The 26,725-nt window shown below is 39.4% G+C and overlaps 1 protein-coding gene across 4 annotated transcripts in view; it reads right to left on the bottom strand.

Moving 5' to 3' along the window:
• Positions 1-26,430, bottom strand: part of LOC134540240 (zinc finger CCHC domain-containing protein 8 homolog) — a 37,003-nt gene extending 10,573 nt beyond the window's left edge. For 2 of the 4 annotated variants that reach the window (XM_063382859.1, XM_063382860.1), the window contains exons 1-5: positions 11,547-11,920; positions 8,329-8,626; positions 6,157-6,353; positions 5,407-5,612; positions 4,111-4,235 (exon numbers count right to left, since the gene is read on the bottom strand). In XM_063382859.1, the coding sequence (XP_063238929.1) occupies positions 4,111-4,235; positions 5,407-5,612; positions 6,157-6,353; positions 8,329-8,626; positions 11,547-11,815 (1,095 nt within the window). In that variant the 5' untranslated portion in view covers positions 11,816-11,920. Of the gene's footprint in view, positions 1-4,110; positions 4,236-5,406; positions 5,613-6,156; positions 6,354-8,328; positions 8,627-11,546; positions 11,921-26,310 lie in introns of those variants that run through there. The other 2 variants (XM_063382862.1, XM_063382861.1) reach the window with 2 other exon arrangements.
• Positions 26,431-26,725: the final 295 nt, after the last annotated feature.

Raw genomic sequence — 26,725 nt, 5'->3', positions numbered from 1 at the left:
CTAGCGAGGTGTGTGTAACGAGTGACTGAGGAATTGACATTTCTTTAAGTGTAATTAATTATTTGCCAATTTAGAAGATTATTTGTAAGTGACAAGTAGTGGTAATAAATTATACTGTGTGTGTGATAAAAATCTTTAATTGGGCTATCCTTTACGAACCCGCGGTAAATCGTAACAATAACATTTAATATCAGTGCTGATAAAACTAACTTCAAATGGCCATCTCTTCAACACATTCACTCTTGGTTAGTATTTTAATGACAACCCTAACAACTAAGGTTATGCGAAGCTTCGAGAATGTCGAATCTCGAATTGAATCTCATGTGGTTCGACAAATCGAATCTTAGATTAAAAAGATTCGTGCCATATTTCACTTACATAAACCATAAACACAAACATAATTTCCGTGCGTGCACACTGACAAAGGCACTTGTATGGCATTAAATACAATGCAACAAATTAATAATGTGACGAATCAACTAACATTATTTTGCTCTTTCAGTAATAGCTATTCATCTCCATCATAGCGTATTTATTTCTGACGACGCCAGAGTGTTAAGCCAATGTTTACTCTATGGTGTATATTACGCTATCCCGCATGTAAACAGCAGCTCTGGAAACAAAAGCCAGAGCTAGTTTGCATCGCGCCCACCAGGATGCGCTAGTGATGATGACGAATCATGGCGGACACGCATTTAGGAAACACAGACGGGAATTACGTTAACAGGTTAAATAATCTTTCTAATTATAGAAAACATTACGTTTATTAGTTTTTAAAATCTTAAAAGAACTAAAATATAATTCCCATAATTGTGACATCATCATTTAATAAGTCTAAAATTTTTTTAGCGCCTACTTAGGAATGTTACAACCAAGACCAAAACCTTGACGTTGTACCGACCATGGCCGTTAAGCCCGTGCTCCGCACCGCCAGTACCGTATCCCGTTTTCGGAGCGCGCCCCTTGCCCAGCCGGATTGAGTCAGGCAAGCGCCTCGGGCGTGACCCCAATAGACGTAATGAAATTTAAAGGTACGTAACCCCGGAGGCTCGAACCCATAATTCAATTAAGGGAAAAGCCATTAGTACGAAATTACTAATTACCCGACATGTAATAAGTGCGTCGTAGCCACTCCGGGCGAGTACACCACGCACGGAGCAGACAACAAACCTCATTAACAGTCACCGCAGCCACTGGCCTTAATTAAAATGCCCGTGACTATGATCAAGTCAGAATAGGAGAAATTCCTCTAAAACAATTCGCAATGGGACAATATGTTAGTAAATTTACAGTCGCCAACTTGATGTCACAATTTAAATAATTAAATACATTAAAACCATTGTTAAGGCTTAAGCACCCAATTACCAGGTGCTACATTTTAATTGGGCACCTGGAACATGTTTTAACTGGTAATAGAGTAAATTCAATTAATATAAGTTTTTTGACGCCGACTCACAAAGAAGAGAAAGTTTCTCTTCCTTGCGAGGCGGCCATGTTCGGCAGTCTCAAACCACTCCGCGCCGGGAACAGACGTGTGTCCGTGGGCAGCATTCAAGTTTGTTTCATCGATTATTTTTATTCTGCACCACACCTTCAAATTTTAATCATTTTATTAATTCATCGCTGCCCACGTCGACTCGGCGCGTATTTTGCGGAACCGGGCCTATCCCGCCCGTCTTCATCGTGATACCGCGCTGCGTATCGTATCACTCACGTAAGTGTTTCGCCGAACTTAGGAGCCCGCTCATCGACCCCCCCCCCCCTTCCCCCCCTGCACCCGTTTTACTTTCGGCGCTGGCCGTCTCCAGCGAGCATCGACCCACGACCCGCGAGACTGCCGCGGTAACCATTAGTGTCGCGTAGTGTTGTGTTTTTTTTTGTGTTAATTGTATAACGGCTAGACGTCGCCAAGTGTTGGTGAGAGTGTTTTGTAGCGGGACTAAATTAAAGGTAATTCTCACCAACTCGTGTACACTAATTTTCCGTAGTCTCCCGTCCTCCACACGGCCGAGCGGCCTTCACAGTCAAGGGAGAGCCATTGAGGGTAGATTCAAGCCGTGTACCTGGCGAGGCACGCGGGGGCAGAGTACCCACGACCCAACATCAACAGCCTAGCAGCCCGCTAGCCTGGCGCCCCTCCGGACAACAAGAGCATTGCGACGCCCGTAGCGCCCGTCAGGTACCCCCGGGCCTTTCACAGAGGTCGGGTGACGGCAACCTCTTATGTAAACAATGTGGTACGAGATTTTTTTAAATTATCAAATTGTAAAACGAATTATTTTGATTAACAAAACTATCTTATGAAGGAAAAAAAGTTACTTATACGTATTTAAATAACTCTGTTTTCTTGAAACAAATTAAGTAGGACGCTGCAGTGTTTGTCTAGATAGTTAAGACAAAACAATTTTGATTACAGTGTTTTTCGACTTTGCGTTAACCGTGTTTTTTGGTTATCCGTGGACCCATTACCCCGGATAATCGGGAGTCTACTGTATTTGGAGCTGCAAGACTGACTATGTATTGTGCATACGTGAACAGCTGAGCTTCATCAGCATCATGTGATAGTAGCGTGCAATATTCTTGTACACGAATGCCATAGCTGTGGTACACATACCCCAATACTCCGGATGTACTACAGGTATTGTATATAACAGCGTCCAACAGACACGAATACCGTCGACAAAAGGCAACATAGTTATGGTACATTATGCTAAATTCGTCTGAGCGTACCAGAGAATGTGGACTCGTAAAATATCTTTTTGCGAAGTGTTTTGTAGTGACTTGAAACATTTACTGCCACATAAAACATATACTATTGAATGTTAATATACTCTAATGCATTAGTAATTCATGTTATTCACTTTTACTCAATTGCAGGACAACCAGAATCTAGGTACTTAATTATTTTTTTACGTTGGCTCGGCCACGCTTGTCTACCCTAGCAGTGTAACATCTGCAGTGGCCATTGTTTTACTTTATTGGACACGGATACAGGACAGATTGCAATATAAGACCAAAGTACCTCTGAGCCTGAATCGGTACAGAGCGGCAGCATCCAGTAATATTGTGACAAAGAAGGGAGCTACTGCGTCCAGACCACGTAGAGCAGCTGACATTCCTTCATGATCATTTTAAGAATAAATAATCTCACCTGTTCCAGTTTATCTCCAACTCCAGTGATAGAAAGATAGCAGAACTGAATACCTATATTCTATTGAAATTAGTGTCACTGAAAAATAAAACTTTACTTCATATTCTGTTTTTTTAAATTAATGAAGCTGCTTCTACTGATATTATTTGTTTTAGTATTCTACATTTTATGTCTAGAAAGCCAAATATTTTAGGACGTGCTTATTTTTTTTAGAACTGCATACTTTTTTTTTACTGTCAAGATTCAGTGCACTAAAAATGTATGAAATTAAGGATTTATTAGTAGCTATGCTTTGATAATTGACCTGTGGTTTTAGGCTTCTTTGCTTTACATTTAGATTGTAACTAGCTATTGCTGATTGTAAAACTGCATAATATATTATGAAGCATGTAAGAAAGTGTACTTATTTATTATTTGTCTTTGTTTTGAGTGTATTTATAGCTGTAAGTTTTACCAAATTTGGAAGAAACTACAAAGTTTTTGTATTTTTTATTGGTATTATTATTTTTACATATTGTTATAAGTGTTGGTATTATTTTAAAGTAGTTACAGACTATGCACGTAGGTCTACTATTAATACATATTACAAACATGCATATAACAATAGTTTTGTATTTTATGCAACATAATATAAGTATTAGTTAATCTGAAATGGCATTGCAATTGCAATGAAAAATGATAAATAAAAGGTTTATTGGGTAACATATTTATGTACAAAATTAGTATTTATTACTGTCAATTAAAATTCAAAGAAAAAGATTCGAGGTTCGGGAATCTTTAAAGATTCGATTCGTGATTCGATTCGAGACAAAAATCCTAGATTCACAGAAGCCTACTAACGACTGTCCTAAACAAGAACGTTAACACAAGTTCAAAAACAAGTTGGCAAGAAATAAATCACAGCATGAACAAAAGATAAATTTAACTGCAGTATTGGAAATTTGATTTTCACAACTCACGTCTCTCGTTCCCGGAGGCGGCTGTACATTGAAACCTGGGAACTCTATGATTTTCGAGGGATCATATTTGACTTTCATTTCTTCAGAGATCACCTCCCCTTCTTCATCGTCTGAATGAAGGACTTCTAAAAAACCAAGCCATTCAACTCATGTAACACATGACAAAAGCTTGAACACATGCTATTAAAACTGAAAAGAAAAAAAAAAATATCTGAAAACTGTAAATTTAAGGAAATTGATACTAATTGTTAAACTAAAGAAATAATTTTAAAAAATGAGGCGTACAAGCATTGAATATTACCATTCATAATATTTCCAATAACATTTAAAGAAATACTTGGCACAATGGTTTATTTGGTAATGTCACTTATAGGTCTGTTAAAATTTAGTAAAAAAGTTTACAAAATATTGTACAAATGACACATAACTCATATATGAAAGAAATTATTTGATTTATTGTACTATACATAGCCCATAAATGGTGCCTCATATAATAGCCATAGACGGTGATAGCAGTAGAAAAATGTTAATTTATTGGAATGAGTCCTTTCCACCGTGGCTGTATTCGCTTACAGCTGTAGAGAAGTATGTGCAATGGACACATCCATAAATATTTGGAAACAGCCTAAGATGTTCCTCATTAGAGTTGCGAGTGGGGAAAAATACAACCACCTATTTTCCTGGGAAATAAGGATTAACATAATTTACGATACGTTGCTACACGCTGTACAATAATTTATTTCCTACAGATTGTTAGGTACTGTTTAAAAAAAATTATTTTGTCCCGAACAACTCCCAAACGTTAAGTGAGTCATTATGTTGTAAAGAAAGTGCGTATGTTTTATTTAAATCTTTAATTAATTTCTTATTCATCACTCAAACAATTTGTCATATTAAAATTAATAAATTTTTTTACCATTACAATATTTAAATTGAAGTACCGAAAACTGCTAAAATAGCACTATTTTACACCTTAAAAATCCAAATTTTCCCGGGGGAGGACCCCCGGACACCCCGCTTTAATACAGGGGGGCCATGCTTCTTAACACACCCCCCCCCCCCCATACACAAATCCTGGCTACGCCACTGATACAATTTCCATTGTTTATTTCTGTGAAAGTACCTACAATTCGTTGAATACATTTTCTGGTTCCGCAGAAATTTTTTCCTGTTAGTTAGGTACTTGAAAAGTTTCTCATAACTACTTTACTGCAAAATGAACACAACTCCATTCATCCCTCAACAGCCGCCGCACGGACCCGGACCACAAGGGCCAGAACCACCCGGCTCACTCACCCTTCCCCTGCTCGTCGAAGACGGAGATGCCGGAGTGGTGGACCCGGGCCGCGGCCAGCCACCCGGGCGGGTAGCCCAGCTGGCGCATGCGGTACACGTGGCGCGGCAGCTCGTTCCTCCGCAGGCCGAGGGCGCGCCGGAGGTCGTCGCTGATCCTGCCCGGGGCGAACGAGGAGTACTTCTGGTCCTCCTCCACGTGGTACCGACTGTCCGAGAGACACACGACCATACAGGCATCACACGGAGCGAGCGCAACGGAACAAGGAAAATAACTTCATTACAGATACGCACACTTCCACGGAAAGGTCCTTAATCCGACATTATATTGCGTGGCACAGTCCGCAACTTGCAGAGACAAGATTTCATTGTTTTATTTTTTTTGACAATTTCATTTTTAAAACAAGAATTTTCAGTGTTATTCGTTTTAAGGTTAAAAATTTCAAATTTAAGTTAAACAAAATTTTCCAAAATCATTTAACTGTTGAAAAAAAATTAATACAAACAACCTGTTTGGCTGGCTAAATACCATTTCAAAAGGCCAAGCATTCAACATGTTTGGATTTGTCAAGTATGCCTCAAGGGCAAGTGAAGTACACACGGTCGCAATCACACGAACGTGTACTCGAATTCGGACAGTGCCTCAGTACAACTTTGTAAGCTCAAGAGGTTTAATCATTCATCAACAATCATCGCAAAAAATACTGTAAACGGTCCAAAAAACAACCGAAACAAAACAGGGGAGTCTCGTACCCCGTCTGCTTGCCGGTCGCGGCGACGAAGTCGCGCCGGTTCCTGTTGATGTTCAGCTGGTTGCGTGGCTTGGGGCAGTCGCGCAGACTGTGGCTGCCGTGGCAGTTGAAGCACGTCATCCGCCGCGGGGACGCTGCGCTCGCGCTCGCTTCCTCGGGCTTGCCCTCCGACTCTATGAGCGTCTTGAAGCTCCGCCGCTGCATCGCCACACATACTCAACCATATCTTAATACACAATCCTTCGAAAATTACATGAACAGGTTTCCAACATAAATATGTAGTAAAATGTCCCTGACAATTTTCTGACTTTCCATAACCAAAATTTTAAAAAAATTCCCAAAGAATTTTCATTACCTATGTAATTTACATTTGTGGTGGTTTTTGAACCTACTCAGCCTCCACCATCTTCAAAATTGACCTAATTCTCTCTACACTTTCTTTATTGCTTGAATATTTAAATATAACCTTGCACACATCATTTTATATTATATTTAACTAAGCACTAAAACACCATCTGAAAGAAAGCCCGGATGATGGCATAGGTACTGGAGCATTACATTTAACCCTCAAATTCCCATCTCTAAAGATTTTTAATGACTTACAGGATTTCAAGTAAATTCCCAAACTTTCCCTGACCCATTTCAACTTCCCCGACTTTCCATTATGTGGACACCCTGATAAATCTAAAAGTTACCTAAAGAAAAAGAGAGAGAAAGAGAGAGATTGCAAGAACATTTTCCTCCACGGCTCATTTGTCAAAAAAAATAAACTGTTCTTAACATTTTGAAGACCTAAATGGTTAACAGAATTGGCATTTTCCAGGTTAAAAGTCAAGCCTACTCGCTACTTCATTGCATAATTATAATTTATCACAGTCTTATCTTATTTTATTTGTGTCAGAACAATCACTAATTACAGTACAAGACAGTAATTTATCTTGAAGCAATTATGTCCCAGGGTGGCAGAGATCCCTAACATGCCCCACTCATGTGTCGAGGGTTATGTGTTAGATCCAACACCACACCGGCATGACTTGGAGTCATACATAAGCACCAAGTGCTTTGGAGCCAGTAGTATTAACCTGGCCACCTGTCTAGGCCACCAGCTCCAGATGTTAATGCACCACATACAAACTGTTCAAGATTTATTAAAGGTGTCTTATTACGAATAACATTCAAGAGCTTTTGCACTGGTCTGTATGTTTCATTTCATGGTTTTGTCGTTCACGTGTATTTTTTAAACAATGCAAAAAAAAAAAAAAAAAAAAAAGTGTTTTTACAGACAATTTTAAGTAATAAAACTTCTAAACACAGTATTCTAAGTGGTACAGGAGAGTGCATGGTAACTTTGTCAACTTTTTCCGGCTTAAAATTATAAGGTCAACCAATTTAGTCCCATAGAGTCACGTTACCAACGCAAAAACTGCACGTCCGTTTTGAGCCTGGTGCGAAGAGGCGAATAGGTGTGCGATTGATATGCGAGCAATTGCGCTTTAAGAGCTCCTGTGCACAGCCAGGTGGCCCCTTTAAGCTTCTGCACATAACCGTCTGATAGAGATTCCATCTATAATTGGAGAAATTATAACTAGACATACCATTTATGTCATTAAGCAATTAGTAGCACTGGCTTTTAGCCTAAAAAGTTTTAGTTCTGCAATCCATTAAATCAACCTCAAATAATTAAAAATGAGGATTTTGACAGTATGCATATATATTTTGCTGTCATGAATATTGAATCTTTTAAAGTCTACAACTGGAACAGAGCATCACTGTTAGTTATTTCATTTCCTAGTCATTACAATTGATCAAAGATTCTTTTTTGTATATTTATTCCAATAACTATCTCGCGTAGGTTGTTGTCCCACCAATTATTCCACCATGTAGTGACAAAATTTTTTTTCTAACTGCAAAAGGTCCTGTGCTAGTGAACATAACTATAAACTCTTGCATTACTCATTACCACTACTAGATAATGCTAATAAATATTTTCATAAATTTACAGGAAAAGCCTTCACATAATAGCAACGACCAAAAAATAACATGCAAGACTAAGCCTTGAATATTAAATAATGAACTCAAGGGGCAACGCAGGCTTGGGCTATCCCGATGAGGCGGAATATAAAGACAGTTAAATAATTTTTTCTTTGAAATCACAGCAAGGACAGTTTCAAACCTGGCGGTAAAATGGGACATCCCGGCCGTCCGTCACTTTCGGACGCTTGTCGATGACGAAGAGGTTGGCGTCGTCTGGGACCGGGAGGGGGTCCCGCGGTTTGTCGTCTGGGCCCGGCCCGGGCCCCCCGGGACTCGCGGCGACCTGCTCTCCCGTGCCGGGGGCCGGCGGGCTCCCCTCGCCCGAGCCCTCCTCCCAGATGTCCAGCTCCAGGTCCGAAATGTCGCCGTTCTCGGCGGCCGGGTCATGCTTGGCGATCAGCTCCTTCAGGAACTTCTTCACTGCTTCCCTGTACTTCCTGGAGGGCAACAGGGCGAGCGATCACTACAAGCCGGACTCATCCCACGCTATCAACTACACAGTGCAGAGTAGCAGCTCCTAGGGGAAAAAAAAAAAGGCAATAATAACTTAAGTCACAGGTTTGATGCTATCAACTACATGAACAACATCACATACTGTTAAAGTGTTTCACAAATGTATTATTAATTCCTCAATTCCTAGCAGCTGCTATTCTTTAACATTAACCACCCATTACAACTAACAACTTATTACCAGTAGTAGTATTATAATTTAATGCATTTATCACCTAAAGGTAATACTATGAAAGAAGTAAAAATAAACCTGTCTAGATTAACTGAAATACACTACATAACATAGGTATAAGTTATGTATACAAGAGTGTGTGTGTGTGTGTGTGTGTATTTTTTTACTTCAAGCTTGCTGAAATTTTGCTCACTAGACCTTTTTAACACAAGAGGAAGGTCTCTATCTAAATAAGATTATGAAAATACCACCGCCCATCCCCCTTTCCAACACCTTAAATTAAAATTCTGATATGTCCAAATTATGTTAAAAATATGATAACACTAAATTATATTACCGCCTCCATCCCCGGGCGCTCTGCGTGGACTAACGAAAAACACTGTATATCCTCAAGCTTTGCAATAAAGGTTCTGAATACCTATATAAAAAGAGAATGTTTGTTTGGGTGTTTGCTTTCGACTGAAAACAAACCTACCTACAGTTTTATTCAGGCTTGGTAAATTGTTTTGCACAACCGACGTTCAACCAAAATAACAGAATAATCACAGAGATTTTAAAAAAAGTGAGTGAGTGATTGAGTGATTGAGTGAATGAGTGTGTTGATTGCATGGATTAATATATGTGCATGTATGTAACTTCATGTGTGTGTATTTATGTATGTATCTATATAAATATATAACCAATTTCAATTTTACTAATTCAAAAATTTCAATTTACTAATTCCAAAATTTACTGCAGGCATATTAACATTTAAATGTATATGCTGTGAATTTTATTTATTTTTTGTTATTTCACCTTATTTGAAAATAGCTACTAACTACATATTCCCCAGAGAAAAAAATTTCAAATCAAATTAGAAAAATGCAATGTAAAATGAGGTATAGCCTACACATTTAAGGGAGCTGACAGACATGCAAAACGTAAACTGAAAAAGTTACTCGTAAGGCTTTACCAGCAGTGCTTTCAACTCAAGATGACATCCAAACAAACAGATACATAACTTCTCCATGCATGGCTCTTAAAACAGATATCAGCAGTGTTTCCTGTGTCGCACGCAACAGTTCAGAATTCTCAATGGCTAAGTACGGCACTGAACTGTAAATCACAGAGCATGGGTGTTTTACTTTAGAAACTTTTATTTTTTCGATAGTGGTTTTTAGTTCATTTTTACACAGTGAAAACCATCAGATTAGCCAACATACATTATATAATTTTTTTTGACAATTTTAATAATGTTGCCATACACAGATGACACCACACAATTTTCAGACCAGAAGAAAACATGAGAGAGAGAAATTCACTGCTAGTAAGAACATTGAGAGTGGAATTGTCTGCAGGAATGTGTTTAAGCAAGGAAAGTGGGACAGTTCAGAAGGACGTTAAGAGGGGAGTAATAAGTAATGAAAATGCTTGCCACCAGGCATTAGGAGGAAAACAATCTTGGTCCTGGCCGTAACATACTGACATCAAAAATCTCTGCCTTTTTTCAAACAGTCTCGACTACGTTTTTTTTCTACAGATCAGGTTGCAGCTAGTCAAGGATACAGTAGGATGGCGATAACAGGATTAGGCATATCTCTCATAGAAAACAGTCTGGGCTGCGCTATTAAATTACGACTAATATCAACGTCACTATAGCAAGCACAGACAGTGGCTGCGTTGCTGCAGTGTGCCTTAATTAATTTGTCTTTACAGTCGCAATCATTAAACATGAATTGGATTACGAACGGGACTATTTTCCTTATTAAGACAAAACCACACATTGCACAAGTACCAAAACAGGGTAAATTTCTAGGGTCAGTGTTTTTCCATAAATAAAATAACATTGCGAAGGTGGTGTTTTTCAACACTACAGTCCTTCCATTTACCCTAAATAAAGAGTTTGAAAATTCTTCCTGTATTCCGAGAAACTCATGTTTATTGATGAAGTGGTGTACTGACGTCAGTATAACAATACTGCCATGTTTAACTGTGTGTGTGCTGCAGGTGTGTATCTGTTTTGGCACTACCGCCATCAAGTGTGAATTTGTATTAATAAGTAAAATAGTTGGTACATAATATAAGATTTTTTCATGATTGCAACTGTAAAGAAAATTAATTAAGGTAAACTGGACAGTAGTGTGGTAGTCATCTATGCTTGCTATAGTAACAAAAATTTATGTTGTGATTAAATAGCCCAGCCAATACTGTTTTCCACAAGAGATATCAGTGAGTGTTGCCGCTACCCTACAGTTTCCTTGAAAACTAGCTGCACATGATCCTGTGGTTCTCCAGGGATCCTGAGAAATACAGCGTAGCCAAGACTGTTTTTAAAAATACTGGGATTTTTAATGATCTTTACATTATAACCGTGGCCGAGACAATTTTCTACCCTAATTGTGCTTAGAGTGGAAAACCAATGCTCCATTGATGTGGAAATACAGATTTTAATTATAAACAGTTTTCTATAAATCTAGTTGGATTTTTGTAACGCTGTTTTAAGATTAAATAGACGAATCCATGTACTGTTGAAAAATACATTTTGAATTAATTTACAAAATAGCAATTTCACTTTTCTTGGCGAGGTCTGAGAGGGAGTGGAATAAGCTTGAGAAGGTGGTGGAGACCAAAGTAAACAAAAGTTTAAAATAACAGAATCCCATAGCCACAGGAATATTCCATTTCTCTGTACAAACCTTGCAATGATTTCGTTTCTGAATTTGATGCTAAAAAGCGGACGAGAATCTTCTGTCAAATTCCTTTCGTTTTCTTCCCTGAAATTTACCGGCTGTACAGCAAAATCCTTCTCCGTAACATCTGCCTCGCCACTTTTAGAACACGATGCGGAACCAAAATCTTGACTAGAATTCTCTGTTACAAACCTTTCGCTAAAATCAGAGTCATTTTCTTCGTTTGTTGACGTACCACCGCTCATAGACGTTGAATCACATCCATCAAAAAACATCTTAGTTTCAAAAGTCCGACAAATACATTAAATAAAAACTAACAATGCAGAAAAATAAATAACGATTAGGAAACAAATAATAAACAAACACACATTACATTTACAAGTGACAATATCATAGATAAGATTTTAAGGCATAGATCAATAATGAAATAGAGAGCGAACATTCTCCCAACATTTAACAACTTGCAATTTTTTTTATAATTATGCGTTTGCGGCTTTCACCAAAATCGAAAATTAAATTCATATTTCCTTACACTATTATCATTATCACAAGTATATTTTTTCAAGCAGTCCAAATTTCACACCCTTATCTTATTCGGGTCACATACCCTTAGCCCCTCTAAACAAAACCAGTGTGCATTGAATAAGCTACAGAGATGTGTCTAAGGGCCGGTTTTATGACCCCCGGCTAAAGTTTCGGCTAAAATTTAACCGCAGGCTAGCTCTTATTTCGGTTTTATGACTTCCTGTTAACGTCTACCTTCCAGTTAAAGTTCCGGCTAACCTAGCGGGTGGATGAACCGGCCGCTAGCTGCTTAACCTGAGGCTAAGCAACAGAAAATAAAATGGCGATGTATCAGGCGAGGTTAGTTGTTGATAGTGATGATGACTATTTGAGGAATTCTATTGAATATTTGCAGGATGCGATGGAATAATTTATTACCAAATATAAAATGCTTCGCCGTATTCGTCAAAGTTTTATTAAAAATTACATGACATGAAAGTGTAGGCACGCTTTTCTATTCTCGTCGAGTCGTGTATTATTATTTACTTTAATTGATCACGAAGTACATAAACGTATGCAATGTATATAAACTTAAATGTTCCTGCTTAAGAATATGTGTAAATTAGTGCATTTTAAAATTGCAAAACGAGTGTTATTATTACCTATAAAATGTGTGTTTTCGTGGAAGTTGTACTTGTGAATTTTTATTCGTAATACAGTGGACATATGCCGGGAATGAAATGCACTTCATACGACTTCAGACGTGGTTATAATTCAATTAATACAATTGAATGTCAAAATAAATGTTACCCAATTATCCCTTCCCTATCTTACAAACCTTTAGGTAGGCATACTTATTATCTACCTGCCACGCAAGTGCGAAACGAAAACAGCACTGGAATTATTCTGTTTCCCGTATCCAAGTTTATCCCTTGATCCTATCGGCATGACCCTTTATATGTTGGTCTTGTTTTACATTATACTTGCTGTTTTAATTTAGAATATTGAAAAATCCCGTACATAACACAAAATACCTAACATATCACAATGCAAACAAATTATGTCAGGTCTTGTAAAAATGTATTTCTTTCGTATACATTTTACAATCATAATTATTTCCCCAGTGAATATGTCTAGGATCTCTCGACCTACTACTAAATTAAAACAGCAAGCATCCTATACCACAAACTAATTCCATCAGGATCGGATTAATTTGGATACGTGATACGAAACTATTAGTACAAAAATGAAACCTACACCAGAGATGAAAATCAACAAGTATTTTCCCGAAACAGGGTCTATATTATTTTGATTATGAAATAAATTTATGAAAGAAATAAGTGTTCTCTAGCAAACATGTCTTATCCCTATTTATTTGTTTGTATAGAATTACTTCGTTAGTTTTGGCTTAATATATAACCTAACAAAATCATGAGTTTAAATACAAGAGTAAAGTTAAAAACACACGGTTTTGAATCTTAAATGGTAATTTTATGGTTTAATACAAAGCAGGTTTGACGTCGAAGTAGTTTTTGGTTAATTTAATTATATCTGTTGCAAGATAAAGTTCGCGGCATATTTCTTTAATGCAGCTGTAGACATTACGATTCACAATACAAAAAAACAGCTGACTAACATTCTTCCAGAAAAAAAAACTGTCTCGCAACAAAAGTAACCAAATTCTGGTTTATTTCATTACCAACACACCCATTATTACACCACACGCTTCGTCAGGTTCCAGTTAGTCAACCGCAGGCTAAGTATGGGTCATAATACACCCCTCGTTCGTTAACTGAAGGCTAGCCTAATCTGAGGGCTAGCTAACCTGAAGATTTAGCCGAGGGTCGTAAATCCGGCCCTTAGTTGTGGATCGTCAGCCCCAACATAGCTAACTAGATTATTTACTGAAGTTGCATACAGGAAATACACTGTTGATTACTAAACCATTAGAGAATACTTGTTCTTAGCTGATGTTAGCATGGAAAGATGCCAAAGAAATACATATGAATACTGATAATTTTATTATGGGAGTGCAATTTACATCGGCATTACTTATGGAATGTTAGACATACTGACGTGACCCGGCAACCATAGAGTAAATAAAGTACTAGTACAGAGAGGACACTCAATGCTATTGCAGTAGACTTGTGTAGTTCGCGAACGAACTAGTTCGGAAGAGCACTCCCACAGACGAACTACGCGAACTAGTTTCCAGATCCCTCGCTCCTCAGTTCATTAGTTCGTTCTTTTTCCGATCTCCTTTTAGTTCTGTGCACATGATCTGGCTCTTATCAAAAATCGTCACTCGTTCTCCCTTTCGGGTATTAGTTACGGCTTTGTCTCTGGTCTTTTTGGTTGGCTATCGTTATCTGCTCGGGTCGGATAGCTGAAATTTCAGACGTCTAACGGATACTGACTTTACAAAAGTATTGACTCTTGATCGCTGCAAATGTTTAGACTGTAAGGTCTTGTGTGCATCCAGTGGGTCGTCCATGTAGCCCCACCCTGTAGCTGCCTGCACGCCATTGGCTAGTGGTCGCAGCGCGACGCAAAACTGTGGCGTCGGCGAGGTGCCGGGGGAGTCGGGAGGAGGCAGCTCCTGAGAGAGGACGGACTTGCGCTCATGACGCCTCGCTCGCGGGTGGACCCACAGTCGCGCGACACTCGGTGTTTGTGTTTAGGAGTAATCCTAATAAATGGGTTCAAAAGTACGTAATGCGCGTTGTTATTAACTCGCCTTCGGTAATTCTCGATAAACGGCACACCCCCCTCCCCTTGTCTGTTGGGGGCGGGCGGTACACCAGGGGCGGTAGCACTGTGCCGAGGCACAGTGACCAGGACCCGTCAACGGCAGCGAAGACGAGCTGTTACAATTTGGTGTCAGAAGTGGGATTCCACCGCCTCGTGCTATCATTTATCGGGTTGCAGGATGTTGTGTCACGCGCATCCGCGCCGCGCTGTATAAGGAAGATGTCCGTGTTGTGGTTCGGGTACTAGTGAATGCAAGTACTGTATGCGAGCATGGACGTGGCCATGCAAGAGCCTGCGTTACCGTGCCGCGAGACAGTCGTCGCCGGCCGTCCCTGGCTGTCGTGCCGCGTCTGCATCCGTCCGGCCGCCGTGCAAGCTGGCTAACGCGCGCGCGCTCAGGTTGCATTCGGCCGCGCTACGCGAGACTCGCCGCGTTGCAGAGCTAGAGTCCAACCGCGCCCAGCTTCACCACGTGCGGTGCATCCGCGAACACCATGACCAGTTCATGCAGTCTGGATCTCGACATCGCTGGAATGAGGTGAGGTATTCTTTCCTGATATACTCTACAATCTAGTTACCATGGCATCAACCGTGCAGCTGGAAGGCCGCGAGCTTGATCTGCAAGCCGCCCTGAATTTGTTAACGTCCCGCCTTGAACACCTAGAGCGCGAAAATTCGGAACTGAGTAGAAATGCCACAAGTACACCCGTGACTGTAAGTGAAAATAATCAGGAAATGTCTCAGTCTGTTTCTGCACCTGTTCAAAACTTCACTCTATTGCCCACGATCCCAATATTCAGTGGTAGGCCGGAAGATAATGTTAAAATATTTTTCATTAAAATCGAGCAAGCTGCCAAGATGTGTGGCTGGTCTGAAAGTGAGATGCTCGCCTTCATGAAGCTCAGGCTCGCAGGTGAAGCTTTAGATTTTGTTCTTGCTGACAGTGCATGTCAAGAGGCTGCCGCTTTTGAAGAGCTTAAAAAACACCTTTTGGAACGTTTTGGCAGGAAGCACATGACTCGGTTCTATCGCGAACAATTGAGCCGTCTCAAAATCTCCAACCATGAATCCATTGAACAGTTTGCTGATCGGATACGCAAAATAAATGCTAACACATATGAATTAGGTCCTAATGACGAAAGAAATGAAGCCATTAAACACGAGGCTGACCAGAGAGCTCTGGATGCTTTCCTGAATGGTTTAAAGGGTGAGGTAGGCAAGTTTACACGTATTTCTCGCCCACAAACATTTAGAGAGACAGTTGAGTCTGCGATTAATATGGTTGAAGCAGATAAGCGCCTTGTTAAAGAGCCCGAGAACACCGGTAAGTCGGTACTTGCCTTGAACCAAGTAGGGGTGAAATGCTTCTTCTGCAACAAGGTAGGTCATAAGCTGAAAGATTGCCGCAAGAGGGCGAAAGCATGCTTTGGTTGCGGGAAGTCAGGACACCTGGTGAGGGAGTGTCCTAACAAAGGGATGATGGCCCCTAAGCCAAACTCTCCTGTGCATGAAAATGGTAAGTTAAACACTTACAGGACTGGACTAGCCACGAGTCCCAGTCCTCAGTGAAGTGTATACCCGCGACAGTGTCTGACAATGACTTAGAGGATTTGACATAGTTGTGAGTTATGGAGGTAGACCACTCAAGTTGTTAATAGATACTGATGCTCAAGTATCACTTATGTGGCAACATGTCGTTGGAGATGCAGCTTTGACGAATCTTGGGAAGCCTAAATTTTGTATTTCAGGCCTTTCGGGTCACAAGCTAAAAAACTTGGGAGTCACGACTGTTACTGTACAGTTAGGTGAAATAGCCTATGAGATGATTGTACAAGTCGTCCAGAACAACTGCAAACGTTATGATGGGATTATCGGGCTAGATTTCTTGACACTTCACCGAGCAACTATAGATGTAGCAAAACAGAGTCTGACGCTGGGAAACAAATTGTACTCCTTCGGTCAGCGATCTGATGGGCAGACAGTACGTGTAAAGGACTGTTACTTGGGAGTGATCAACCCATCTGGTCCAGAACTACTTACACCGTCCCCAGTACATCTAGCAGCTGCCGAGAAATTACCGCCAGGTACAGGAAAACTTGTCCGTGTTATGGTCGCGCTCCCTAATGTTCGTAGAGGAGATAACTGTACCCTGTTATCAGAACCTGTTAAGGGTTGCGATGTGTTGAATAATCAGCATTGCTATGTGGCTAGAAGCATTACTACAGTTAATGCTCAGGAAGGAAAAGTAGAAGCGCTAGTGAACATGGTGAACATGAGTCGTGCTGAGGTAGAAATTCCTAGAGGTACCCAGGTAGCAGTAGTAGAGCTGCTGAATAAAGAAGCCGTCTTGTCTTGTTCGTGTGATGAGGACAAGTCAGTCGTCAGAGAAGACATAAATCAGGCGAAGTTTTCGCAAGATTTGAAATTATGTGGTCGAGTTAATGCTCACGAAGCAGAAATAGATTTTTCCAGTAAGTTAAGTCATTTGTCAGGTGAAGATGCACAGATGCTAAAGCCATTATTACAGAAGTACCAACATATTTTTAGAGAGAGAGAGAATCTGCCAGTAACACCTTTGGTACAACATCGTATTAATACAGGGAACCACAAGCCTATTTCCTTGAAACCTTACCATGTACCTTTTCAACAGCAACAGTTAGTGCAGAACATGGTGGAAGAACAGCTGCAGTCTGGATTTATAGTACCACGAGAGTCCGGGGATCCTCCTTGGGCTTTTCCTATTGTCATTGTTAAGAAGAAATCGGAAACTGGCGAGCCTAAATTTAGGTTTTTTGTCGACTATCGTTCCTTGAACTCACTGACTATTCCAGATGTATATCCATTGCCCAACATTGTGGAGACCCTAGATAACTTAGGACAGTGCAAAATTTTCTCAGTTGTGGATCTCACCATCGGATACCACCAGATAGGGGTGCATCCTGATGATCAAGCCAAGACCTCTTTCATTACGACAACAGGTGTGTACAAATACACCCGGTTGCCGTATGGGTTGATTAATGGCCCTGCTACATTCCAGAAGCTCATGGACAGTGTTTTACGAGGCTTGACACCTTCACAGTGTATGGTGTACATTGACGATGTGATAATTTTCAGCAAAGACATGAAGCAACACGTGGAACGCCTGGACTCAGTTTTTGACAGATTAGACCAAGCCAATTTGTCACTGTCATTAGGAAAATGCCAATTTGCAGTAAAGGAAGTTAGATACTTAGGTCATGTGATAAGTTCCTCAGGAGTGAGACCTGACCCGAAACTTGTAGAGGTAGTACAGAGTTACCCCAGTCCCACCAATGTGAAGGAGCTACAGAGTTTCCTAGGTTCATGTAATTATTACCGGAGATTTATGAAGAATTTCGCTGTCATAGCGAAACCTCTGACCTGTTTACTCAAAAAGGGTATGAAGTTTACCTGGACACAAGAGTGTGAACAATCTTTCCTAGCCCTGAAGCAGATGCTCATATCATCCCTAGTTCTTACTTACCCTGATTTTAGTAAGCCTTTCATATTGGCCACCGACGCAAGTCAATTTGCCATTGGTAGTGTTTTGTCACAGATGGTAGATGGGGAGGAACTCCCAGTGGCCTATGCATCTCGACAGCTAAATAGAGCTGAGATGAACTACTCTGTCACTGAGAAAGAGCTGTTAGCTGTTGTCTGGAGTGTTAAGCATTTTCGTTGTTATTTGGTTGGAAGTGAATTCACAATAGTCACGGACCATGCTGCACTTACTTGGATGTTAGGTCTTAAGGATCCTAGTGGCAGACTAATGAGGTGGTCTCTTCAGCTAAGTGAGACAGCATCGACCAGGTAGAAAACACGGTAATGCAGACTGTATGAGCCGGCGAGTGCGCAATGTAGATGCTAGTGCTGAAGAAAGTATGTCAGTCGAACAACTACAAGATGAGGAGTGCCAGGGATACAGGCAGCAGCCAAAGTTTGTCGAAAGAAATGGTATCCTATTTAGAGAGACTCATTTGGGGTTAAGGTTAGTTGTCCCAAAGTCCCAACAAAACAAGATCTTACAAGAGTGTCATGACTCCATGTATGCTGGTCATCGAGGTAAGAAAGCTACCAACCGAAAAGTTGCTGAACGATATTGGTGGAAAGATAGAAAACAAATGGTAGAAAATTATGTAACATACTGTATACCTTGTAATCGCCGTACTAGCCAAGGGAAAACCCGAGCTAATCTAGTGGAACTTCCGGAAACTGGAAGACCTTTCCAGAGGTTAGGTCTAGATATTGTGGGACCAATGCCCAAAACCGCAAATGGTAACCGCTACATTTTGACCTTGATAAGTGATAGCCTAACTCTACCAATTCACATGATCGCAAACGTGGAAGCAGCTAATTTGCATATTTATTATGGGTTGTCAACAGTTCAAGCAGTGGTTCATGATGATTTGTTGAGGCTTGTAATATCAGTACCGCTTGGAAATGAAGTAACAAATTTTGAATTATATGAGTTACACCCTTATCCTGTATTTGTCCATAATTTAAGACAACATGCCGAATTCGTAACACATGATTTTTTGTTATTAAGCTCTGATAGAAATTACTACAGTTTGCTCAACCGCCATAGCCTAGAAAATTGCCGAACACACGGTGTTACCCTATGTAAAAGTGACTTTGTGTTGTACGACCGGAGTGAGCCATCCTGTGAAACTTCGTTGTTCCTAGGCAAGAATGTAACTAACTTGTGCCCTGTCAACATTGTGAAATTGTCAAAACCTTTCTTTAAAAGAGCTCACTCTACTTGGTTATTTGCAGTAACTGATCCAGTTGATATTACTTTTGTATGTAAAAGTGCTAAGTTGACCTGGCCTCCCATAAGTAAAACCATATTTGGTAATGGAATGATAGAGAATGCTTCTCACTGTGATTTGATGTCAAACCGTTTTAAAGCTCTTGCCACGATAACTGATGTGATGCATTGGAATGTCACTTATCCTGTTTTGCATATACCAGACCTTAGGCTAGAGGTCACATCAGAAAAACTATTTGGTTGGTTACCAATAGATACTTCAGAAGACAAAAACCTGCTGTCAGAAATTGACGAGTATTTACAGAGTAATGAATATAGTGTACCGTATAGTCGAATCATGCAACTAGTACGTAAGCATGAGTCCACTGTAGTTAGTACCCTCAGTATTATCAGTGTATGCTTAGTAGGTTTAATTAGTATTACGATAGTTATCCTGTTTGTAGTGTTTAAAAGGTGCTACTTGGCTAAACTAGTGAAAGATTGTTCCACAGACTTAAAAGAAGTGACTGCTTCAGAAGTAAAGGTTGTATGGCCCCATGCCAGAGAGCCAAGTGTAACAGAACAATAGAACCATTGTTCATGTGTGGTACTTGTACTGTATGTCGTGTATTGTATGTTGACGTGAGAGTCGCTGTGGGCTGCACTCTTCGAAGGGGAGAGTGATTGTAAGGTCTTGTGTGCATCCAGTGGGTCGTCCGTGTAGCCCCACCCGGTAGCTCCCTGCACGCCATTGGCTCGTGGTCGCAGCGCGACGCAAAACTGTGGCGTCGGCGAGGTGCCGGGGGAGTCGGGAGGAGGCAGCCACTGAGAGAGGACGGACTTGCGCTCATGACGCCTCGCTCGCGGGTGGACCCACAGTCGCGCGACACGCGGTGTTTGTGTTTAGGAGTAATCCTAATAAATGGGTTCAAAAGTACGTAATGCGCGTTGTTATTAACTCGCCTTCGGTAATTCCCGATAAACGGCACACCCCCCTCCCCTTGTCTGTTGGGGGCGGGCGGTACACCAGGGGCGGTAGCACTGTGCCGAGGCACAGTGACCAGGACCCGTCAACGGCAGCAAAGACGAGCCGTTACAAGACATAATTAAATTAGGTACCTACTTATATCAGTGTTTACAAAATGATTTCAATATTCATAAAATAATTTTGACAGCTGATGACAACTTTAATATTAAAATTTTGACTAATATAAAACCATTGTTAAATAAACTTATTTTTACATTTCATACATTATTTATTTGTCATTTAATAAAAAAAAGAAACTAAACAAGTTGTTTTTATGACTGTCTTAGAATGCCAGTACATTCTTGTCCTTTTGCAATACATCATAACCTATTTTCCCAACGAAATATTTTTTGCGCCAACACCTACTGTGATCTGATTGGCGCTTCTCTTATGTCTTAAGGAAAAATATAAAATGTTAAGTCTTGTTCGCACACGACCCGTCAAAATTCCTACACGACAGTCATAAACCATTCCACTAGTATGCATAGAGTAATATGTTAAGTGCACGACTAATTCTTACTTCATAAGTCTTAGCTTTCAATCGTAAACTAGCGCAGACATGCAGATTTCTCCAACAGTGGAGCGAACATGGTGCCGTTAACATGAGAAACATACAGCTGGTTTATATATATATATTTTAAGTTTTTTTTTTTGCAAATAACTTTAGATAACGGCAGTTAACACACATTGAGCCTACCCCACACAAAACAATCAAATAGGCATATACATCAGGAGAAACCTGAATGTTAGACACTGCAACTGAAACAAATGTTTTCATATTAACATACTAGGCTATTTGTTTGTACTATTTTCGAGTTCCCCAAAATTGAGAAAATCTTCTCTTCCAAAGATGGTCTTTGAAAAAAAAACTCGCTTTATATATTAGACAGAAAATAAATAACTATAAACACACATATAGGTACCTAACTATCATTTTATCGTATTGCAAAAATAATGTTTTGAATTGATAGTAATTAAGTAAGCATCAGACAAATAACAATAAAAATTTCTTCTAAAAAACCGACTTTCCGCCTTATTTTCAACTCATTAAAACACCAAGAAACGAACTAAAAAGATGAAAAAAAAACTTGCTGCCTACTCTTGCAAATTAGTTTTAAAATCTGCGTTTTACAACCAAAAAGTATATATTGGCAACTTCAAAATTACACAATTATTTTAAAATCGTACTTAAAAAAATTGGTTGTCTGTAAAGTCGGTTTACGGACGATAGTTAAACGTGACAACGTCAGTGGCGGATTCATAAGGTGACGTAACAAGGGAGTGTGTGGAAGAGGTAGACCTGCGGCCCCCCTTGAGATTTTTCTGTATCCGCCACTGGACGTCATAACAAAACATTGATGAAATTATTGCATACTTTTATCTTTTATGAATAAAATTGAATCATTTTATTTTAATTATAAAATAATAAATACTTGAAATTATACTAGTAATCAGATTTTTAAAATGCAGGAATAATTAACCTTTATTGCCGAAATTGTTGTTGTAATAAGCAATGAAAACCACATTAACTTTTCACTTCACTTTATAAACAGTCGACGAAACAGTTCACGTGTAGATGTAAGTTGTGTGCTGCCGCTGTCTTTCTTCTCCTCGGACGCATAGGCCAATCGAGTGGAAGAGAGATATACCTATGCGGCGCAAGCGTACAATGAGCGTAACGGGACACAGCGTAACGGAACAATGTGCGTAACGGGACACTTTTTCGTTCGTGCAGCCGGCGTTCATTGATTTATTAGACGTCACGTCAAAATTAATTAAATAAATGCGTGGCAACATCAAAATTGCATACATTTAAATATCTTTCTTAAAATTGTTTAAAAAGAAGTTGAATTATAAAATATAGATGCTATATAAGATGCAAGAAAATCGGCAAATTAATTTAAATTTTAAATATAAATCTATCAACATAAATTTCACATAGGTAAGTTAGCTAACTTTTGAATTCATTAAAATTTCAGTACTGGACATGATGTGGTAACATGTTTTATAATTTTTTGCAGAATTCAAAAAAGCTGAACCTACAATCGGCCGATTTCTCCTCCCCTCCCCCGCAGCCCGCGGGCTCCGACCCGCTGGCGGGCGGGGCAGTGTTGCCAGACATACGAGAATTCTCGTATTTGTACGAGAATTTAGAACCTGTGTACGTTGTACGAGGTAAAGTTGGATCTCGTACGCTTTTGTACGAGAATTTTGAAGATCACTATTACTGTTTTTTTTTTTTTTTTTTTTTTACCCGGGTTCTAGTAAGATGTATTAGTTTTATTGTATCTTTTTGTCAAAACAAGTGTGTAACATTTCTTTTGTAACTTAATATCATTAAGTGAAGTTCCTGCCCGACAGCGTTGGCTTGTGCCAACCTCTATTTGTCTAGCACAGGAAAATATGACACAGAGTCAGAATAATGTTAAATGCACAACCCCTAACTCACAATTTAGAGAATTTTTATATGTTAAATTAACGAAAATTTAAAAAAAAAAAAACTGGATATTTTTTACGAAAAAAATAATGCAAAAAGAGTGAATGGCAGGAATAATTGTATTGTTGTGAACATTGTTGTTAATAATGTTTTACTTATGTAATCATAGGATTGTGAAAATTGTTTAGTTTAGATTTGTTAGGCTTGTAACTCAAATATACAAATATTGTAGAAACACATTTAAACTTTAGCTTTTACAACAATTACATTGTGTACGAGATTTTTTGTGTGTCGTACGAGAATTTTCGCTCCTTGGTACGAGACATTGGCATTTACAATCTGGCAACACTGGGGCGGGGAAGGGCAGTTGTGTTCAGGGCTCGAGCTGAGACAGACGTGCACGCCGCTCCGCGCTGCTCGCGAGGCGGGTATCCTGAGCTCGTGGCCAGTCGTACGTTTAAGTTCACGGATTGTCGCGGCAGCCGAGCTGCCTCCGCGAGTCGTTCACCTTACTGAGTTTACGAGTCTTTCGAGTTACGTTACCGGTCGAAAGTTCCAGAACGCGTACGCGCAGTTACGGACCACCGAACCTTCACCGTCATTACGAGACTTTTACGTAACGGACCGCGCACGTGTTGCGCTTCTTCGCGGAGTAACCTTAATCGGGGCCATTATTACGTGGGAAAATTCCCAATTCGTGTCGGGACGTGTTAACGGACGGGACGGGCTTCCGGGAGTCCGGGTCGCCGCGGGAAGGGCGCTTGTTCCGCGACGGTTCCGCCAGGCTGTGGCAGGCTCTCATAACGACAATAAAAGGGGCTCGTGAAATCGTCAACGCCGAGTTATCCTTGCAACAGCCTACCAATATCCCTCTTCATCTAACTCTCCCTCCAGGTCCCGCATTTCCCGGTCCCGGCCACGTTGGCCTGGACCCACACCTCACCGACGAGAGCAGTACGGGCATAACAGGACAATTACGTAAACGGGGAATCAGGGACCTAAAGCCGAGGGACGTCACACTATTCTTTTCGACACAAATCCGCGTCCCCAGTTCAACGTATTTTTTTATTCAGAAATGCCCTAGTTGCTATACAAAAACGCAAACTTGACAAACATTAAAAAGAAATTGCAATGGCTTAAAACCGAGATAAAGTACCTTCTGGAGTAAGACTTACGTTTCAAATTATAAGTAAATTTTAATTTAAATACAACATTGATCCTAGAAAGTACAATTTGCAGTTAATATGCTTAAAACACTAATTTGAATAGTAGGTAAATTTGCAGCTTCGACTGAATGTTGGCGAGCTTGTGACTTGTTTCGTGCATTCATTAATATTTATGAATATTGATTTTATTTTTTTTTCCATATAAAAAGGCAAATCATTTAACTAAATATCGGTAAACGTAACAAATAATGATTTAGGAGAGCAATATTTCTAAAACAATAAGTAAATTTCTTACCTTCGGGACAGTGTTTGCCTTAACCTCATTTCGGTTAAAAATGTTTTTCTTTACGTAGCATAACATTGTCAAAATGCATAACATTAACATACTTTCGGATTATAATAAATTGCTGCCCTTTTTTTATGTCCAAGAAATAATTTCTGTTCTAGTAGAATCATGTTGATTGAGGTTAAGGTTAGGATTTTCGTAGGTACCTATCGAATTGCATTACAAATTGCAAACAAAACTAATGCATAAAAAAAACGTGCAGAAGTATTTAATCATTAACACAGGCAATGTGTATTTCTGGCAAATTTAACTGCATAAGATGTACAATTTTTCCACAAAAACTGAAATGAAGCTGTTACCAATGGCATTGGCATCTAATTCTTTATGGAGTAGGTGAAAGTACAAATCTTTCTCCTATCCTCACTTCTTGAAGACAGGTGTGTAGCAATTGTTAAGGGGGAAAAAAACTTAATTTCAACATCAAAATGTAAAGACACTTAATTTTATCGCAACCCTCACCTTGGTAATTGTTCTGTATCACGTATCCAAGTTTATCCCTTGATCCTGTTGGCATGATCATGTATGACTTATCCGGTGGCACATGATGCTAGAATTTTTAATTCAGTACTTTGAAAGATATGGACATAACAGTGATATTATAATACAAACCATGTTACGAAGTAAAACAAAGTTTTTTCAGGATTTTTTTAAACATAATATGATCATAATTCATTGTTACATCCGAATTTTTGTTGTATTCAGGATCTCTCGATATACAAATAAAACAGCAAGCATCATTACCAAGGGCTCAATGCATTCAGGATCATGCCATTAGTATCAAAGGATAGACTTGGATACGCAATACAGAATTTTTACCCACACCTCCCTCTCGACCAATAATAAAATACAGACAAAACATTTAGACTAAATATAGTACATAAGCAGCAAGTTTGAGCAGAATTTGAGACTGATTGACATTTAGAACAGTATGTAAGTATTAATGTCGTGTGCTTGTCCTCAATGTTCGACTACACACTACCTAAAAAGAGGAAATTATGTAGGGCATGAAAACAAAATGCTCATCACTAGTTTAACTATACAAAACTTTTATTTTGTTTCGTTTTAATAATTTACACATAGTTTCGTCAAGCGGAAACTTTAAGTAAAGTAAATTATTATTCTCTCTTCTCTTGTAGCAGTAGTTAACACAACACGTAGCCGAATCAGGCATGTTTCTTAAAGTAGTTCATGAAATCATTGATAATATTCAACGAGATCACTATTTAAACAAGATTGAAACAATATTTCCTTAGAAATTTTTTATTAAACCTAATATTGCTTTATTCAACGCCGATACCATTAATTATGGTGTTGGATAAACAAGTGGTTCAACATGCCAACGAAAACTTGTTTATTTTCTTTTAAGTAAATTTATTATTTTCATTTCAACAATACCAATTTATGCCATAAATTTGATTAAATGTTAAAACAGATGTAATAATTATTTAATCAACGTGGTATTTTGATTATAATTTTCGTGCTAGGTAATGTATATATTGTACATATATTAGAAATAGTGTATGTAATCATAACCTACATGTATATCATAAATTTTGTAACCATGTTGACAAGCCCTATATTCAGAGAGCCACTGCTCATCAACTAAGTCTATTGGGTGCTAAGAAAATAAATAAATAAATAAATAAATAACAATAAAACTAAAAAACTGCGATTGCCATGCTCTATGAAGTGTTCCCCCCTTGCCAGTTACACTCTTATAGTCTTATATAGTCTTTGGTTACACTGCTGGTGTGCTATCAGCTGCTCCTCCTACCTGTCTTTCTGTTGATTGCGCTGTCGGAGATGCCTGCGACCTGCCCTCTTGCTAGGCATTGGAGCAATTAAGGGACAAGAGTCTAGCGGCAGCAATGCTACCGTCCTGCAACTGGCTGCAAATGCCGATCCTCTCCGAAGTTGGCCGATCGGGAGCGCCTACCCCCTGGATGTTTTTTATTTTTACGCGCGCATTTTTTCTCTCCAGTATAAAAATGCCACATAGACTGTTTAGTGGATGGTTGGTTATATTAGGTAAGTATAGCTACATTAAAAATACTGTAAAATCATTTTATGGTTGCTTAGCAAATAACTTTTTAATATGTAGCTATCCAGCGCTAGGAAACCGTTTACATGATTTCCAAGTATCTTTAATGTAGCTATCCTAACCAAATCAACCGTCCACAAAGTTTTAA

Source organism: Bacillus rossius, chromosome 16 (genome assembly GCF_032445375.1).
Source record: "Bacillus rossius redtenbacheri isolate Brsri chromosome 16, Brsri_v3, whole genome shotgun sequence".
In the NCBI taxonomy this organism is placed as follows: Eukaryota; Metazoa; Arthropoda; class Insecta; order Phasmatodea; family Bacillidae; genus Bacillus; species Bacillus rossius.
The sequence above is the reverse complement of the archived record's forward strand: the minus strand, read 5'-3'. Positions and strand labels throughout refer to the sequence as shown.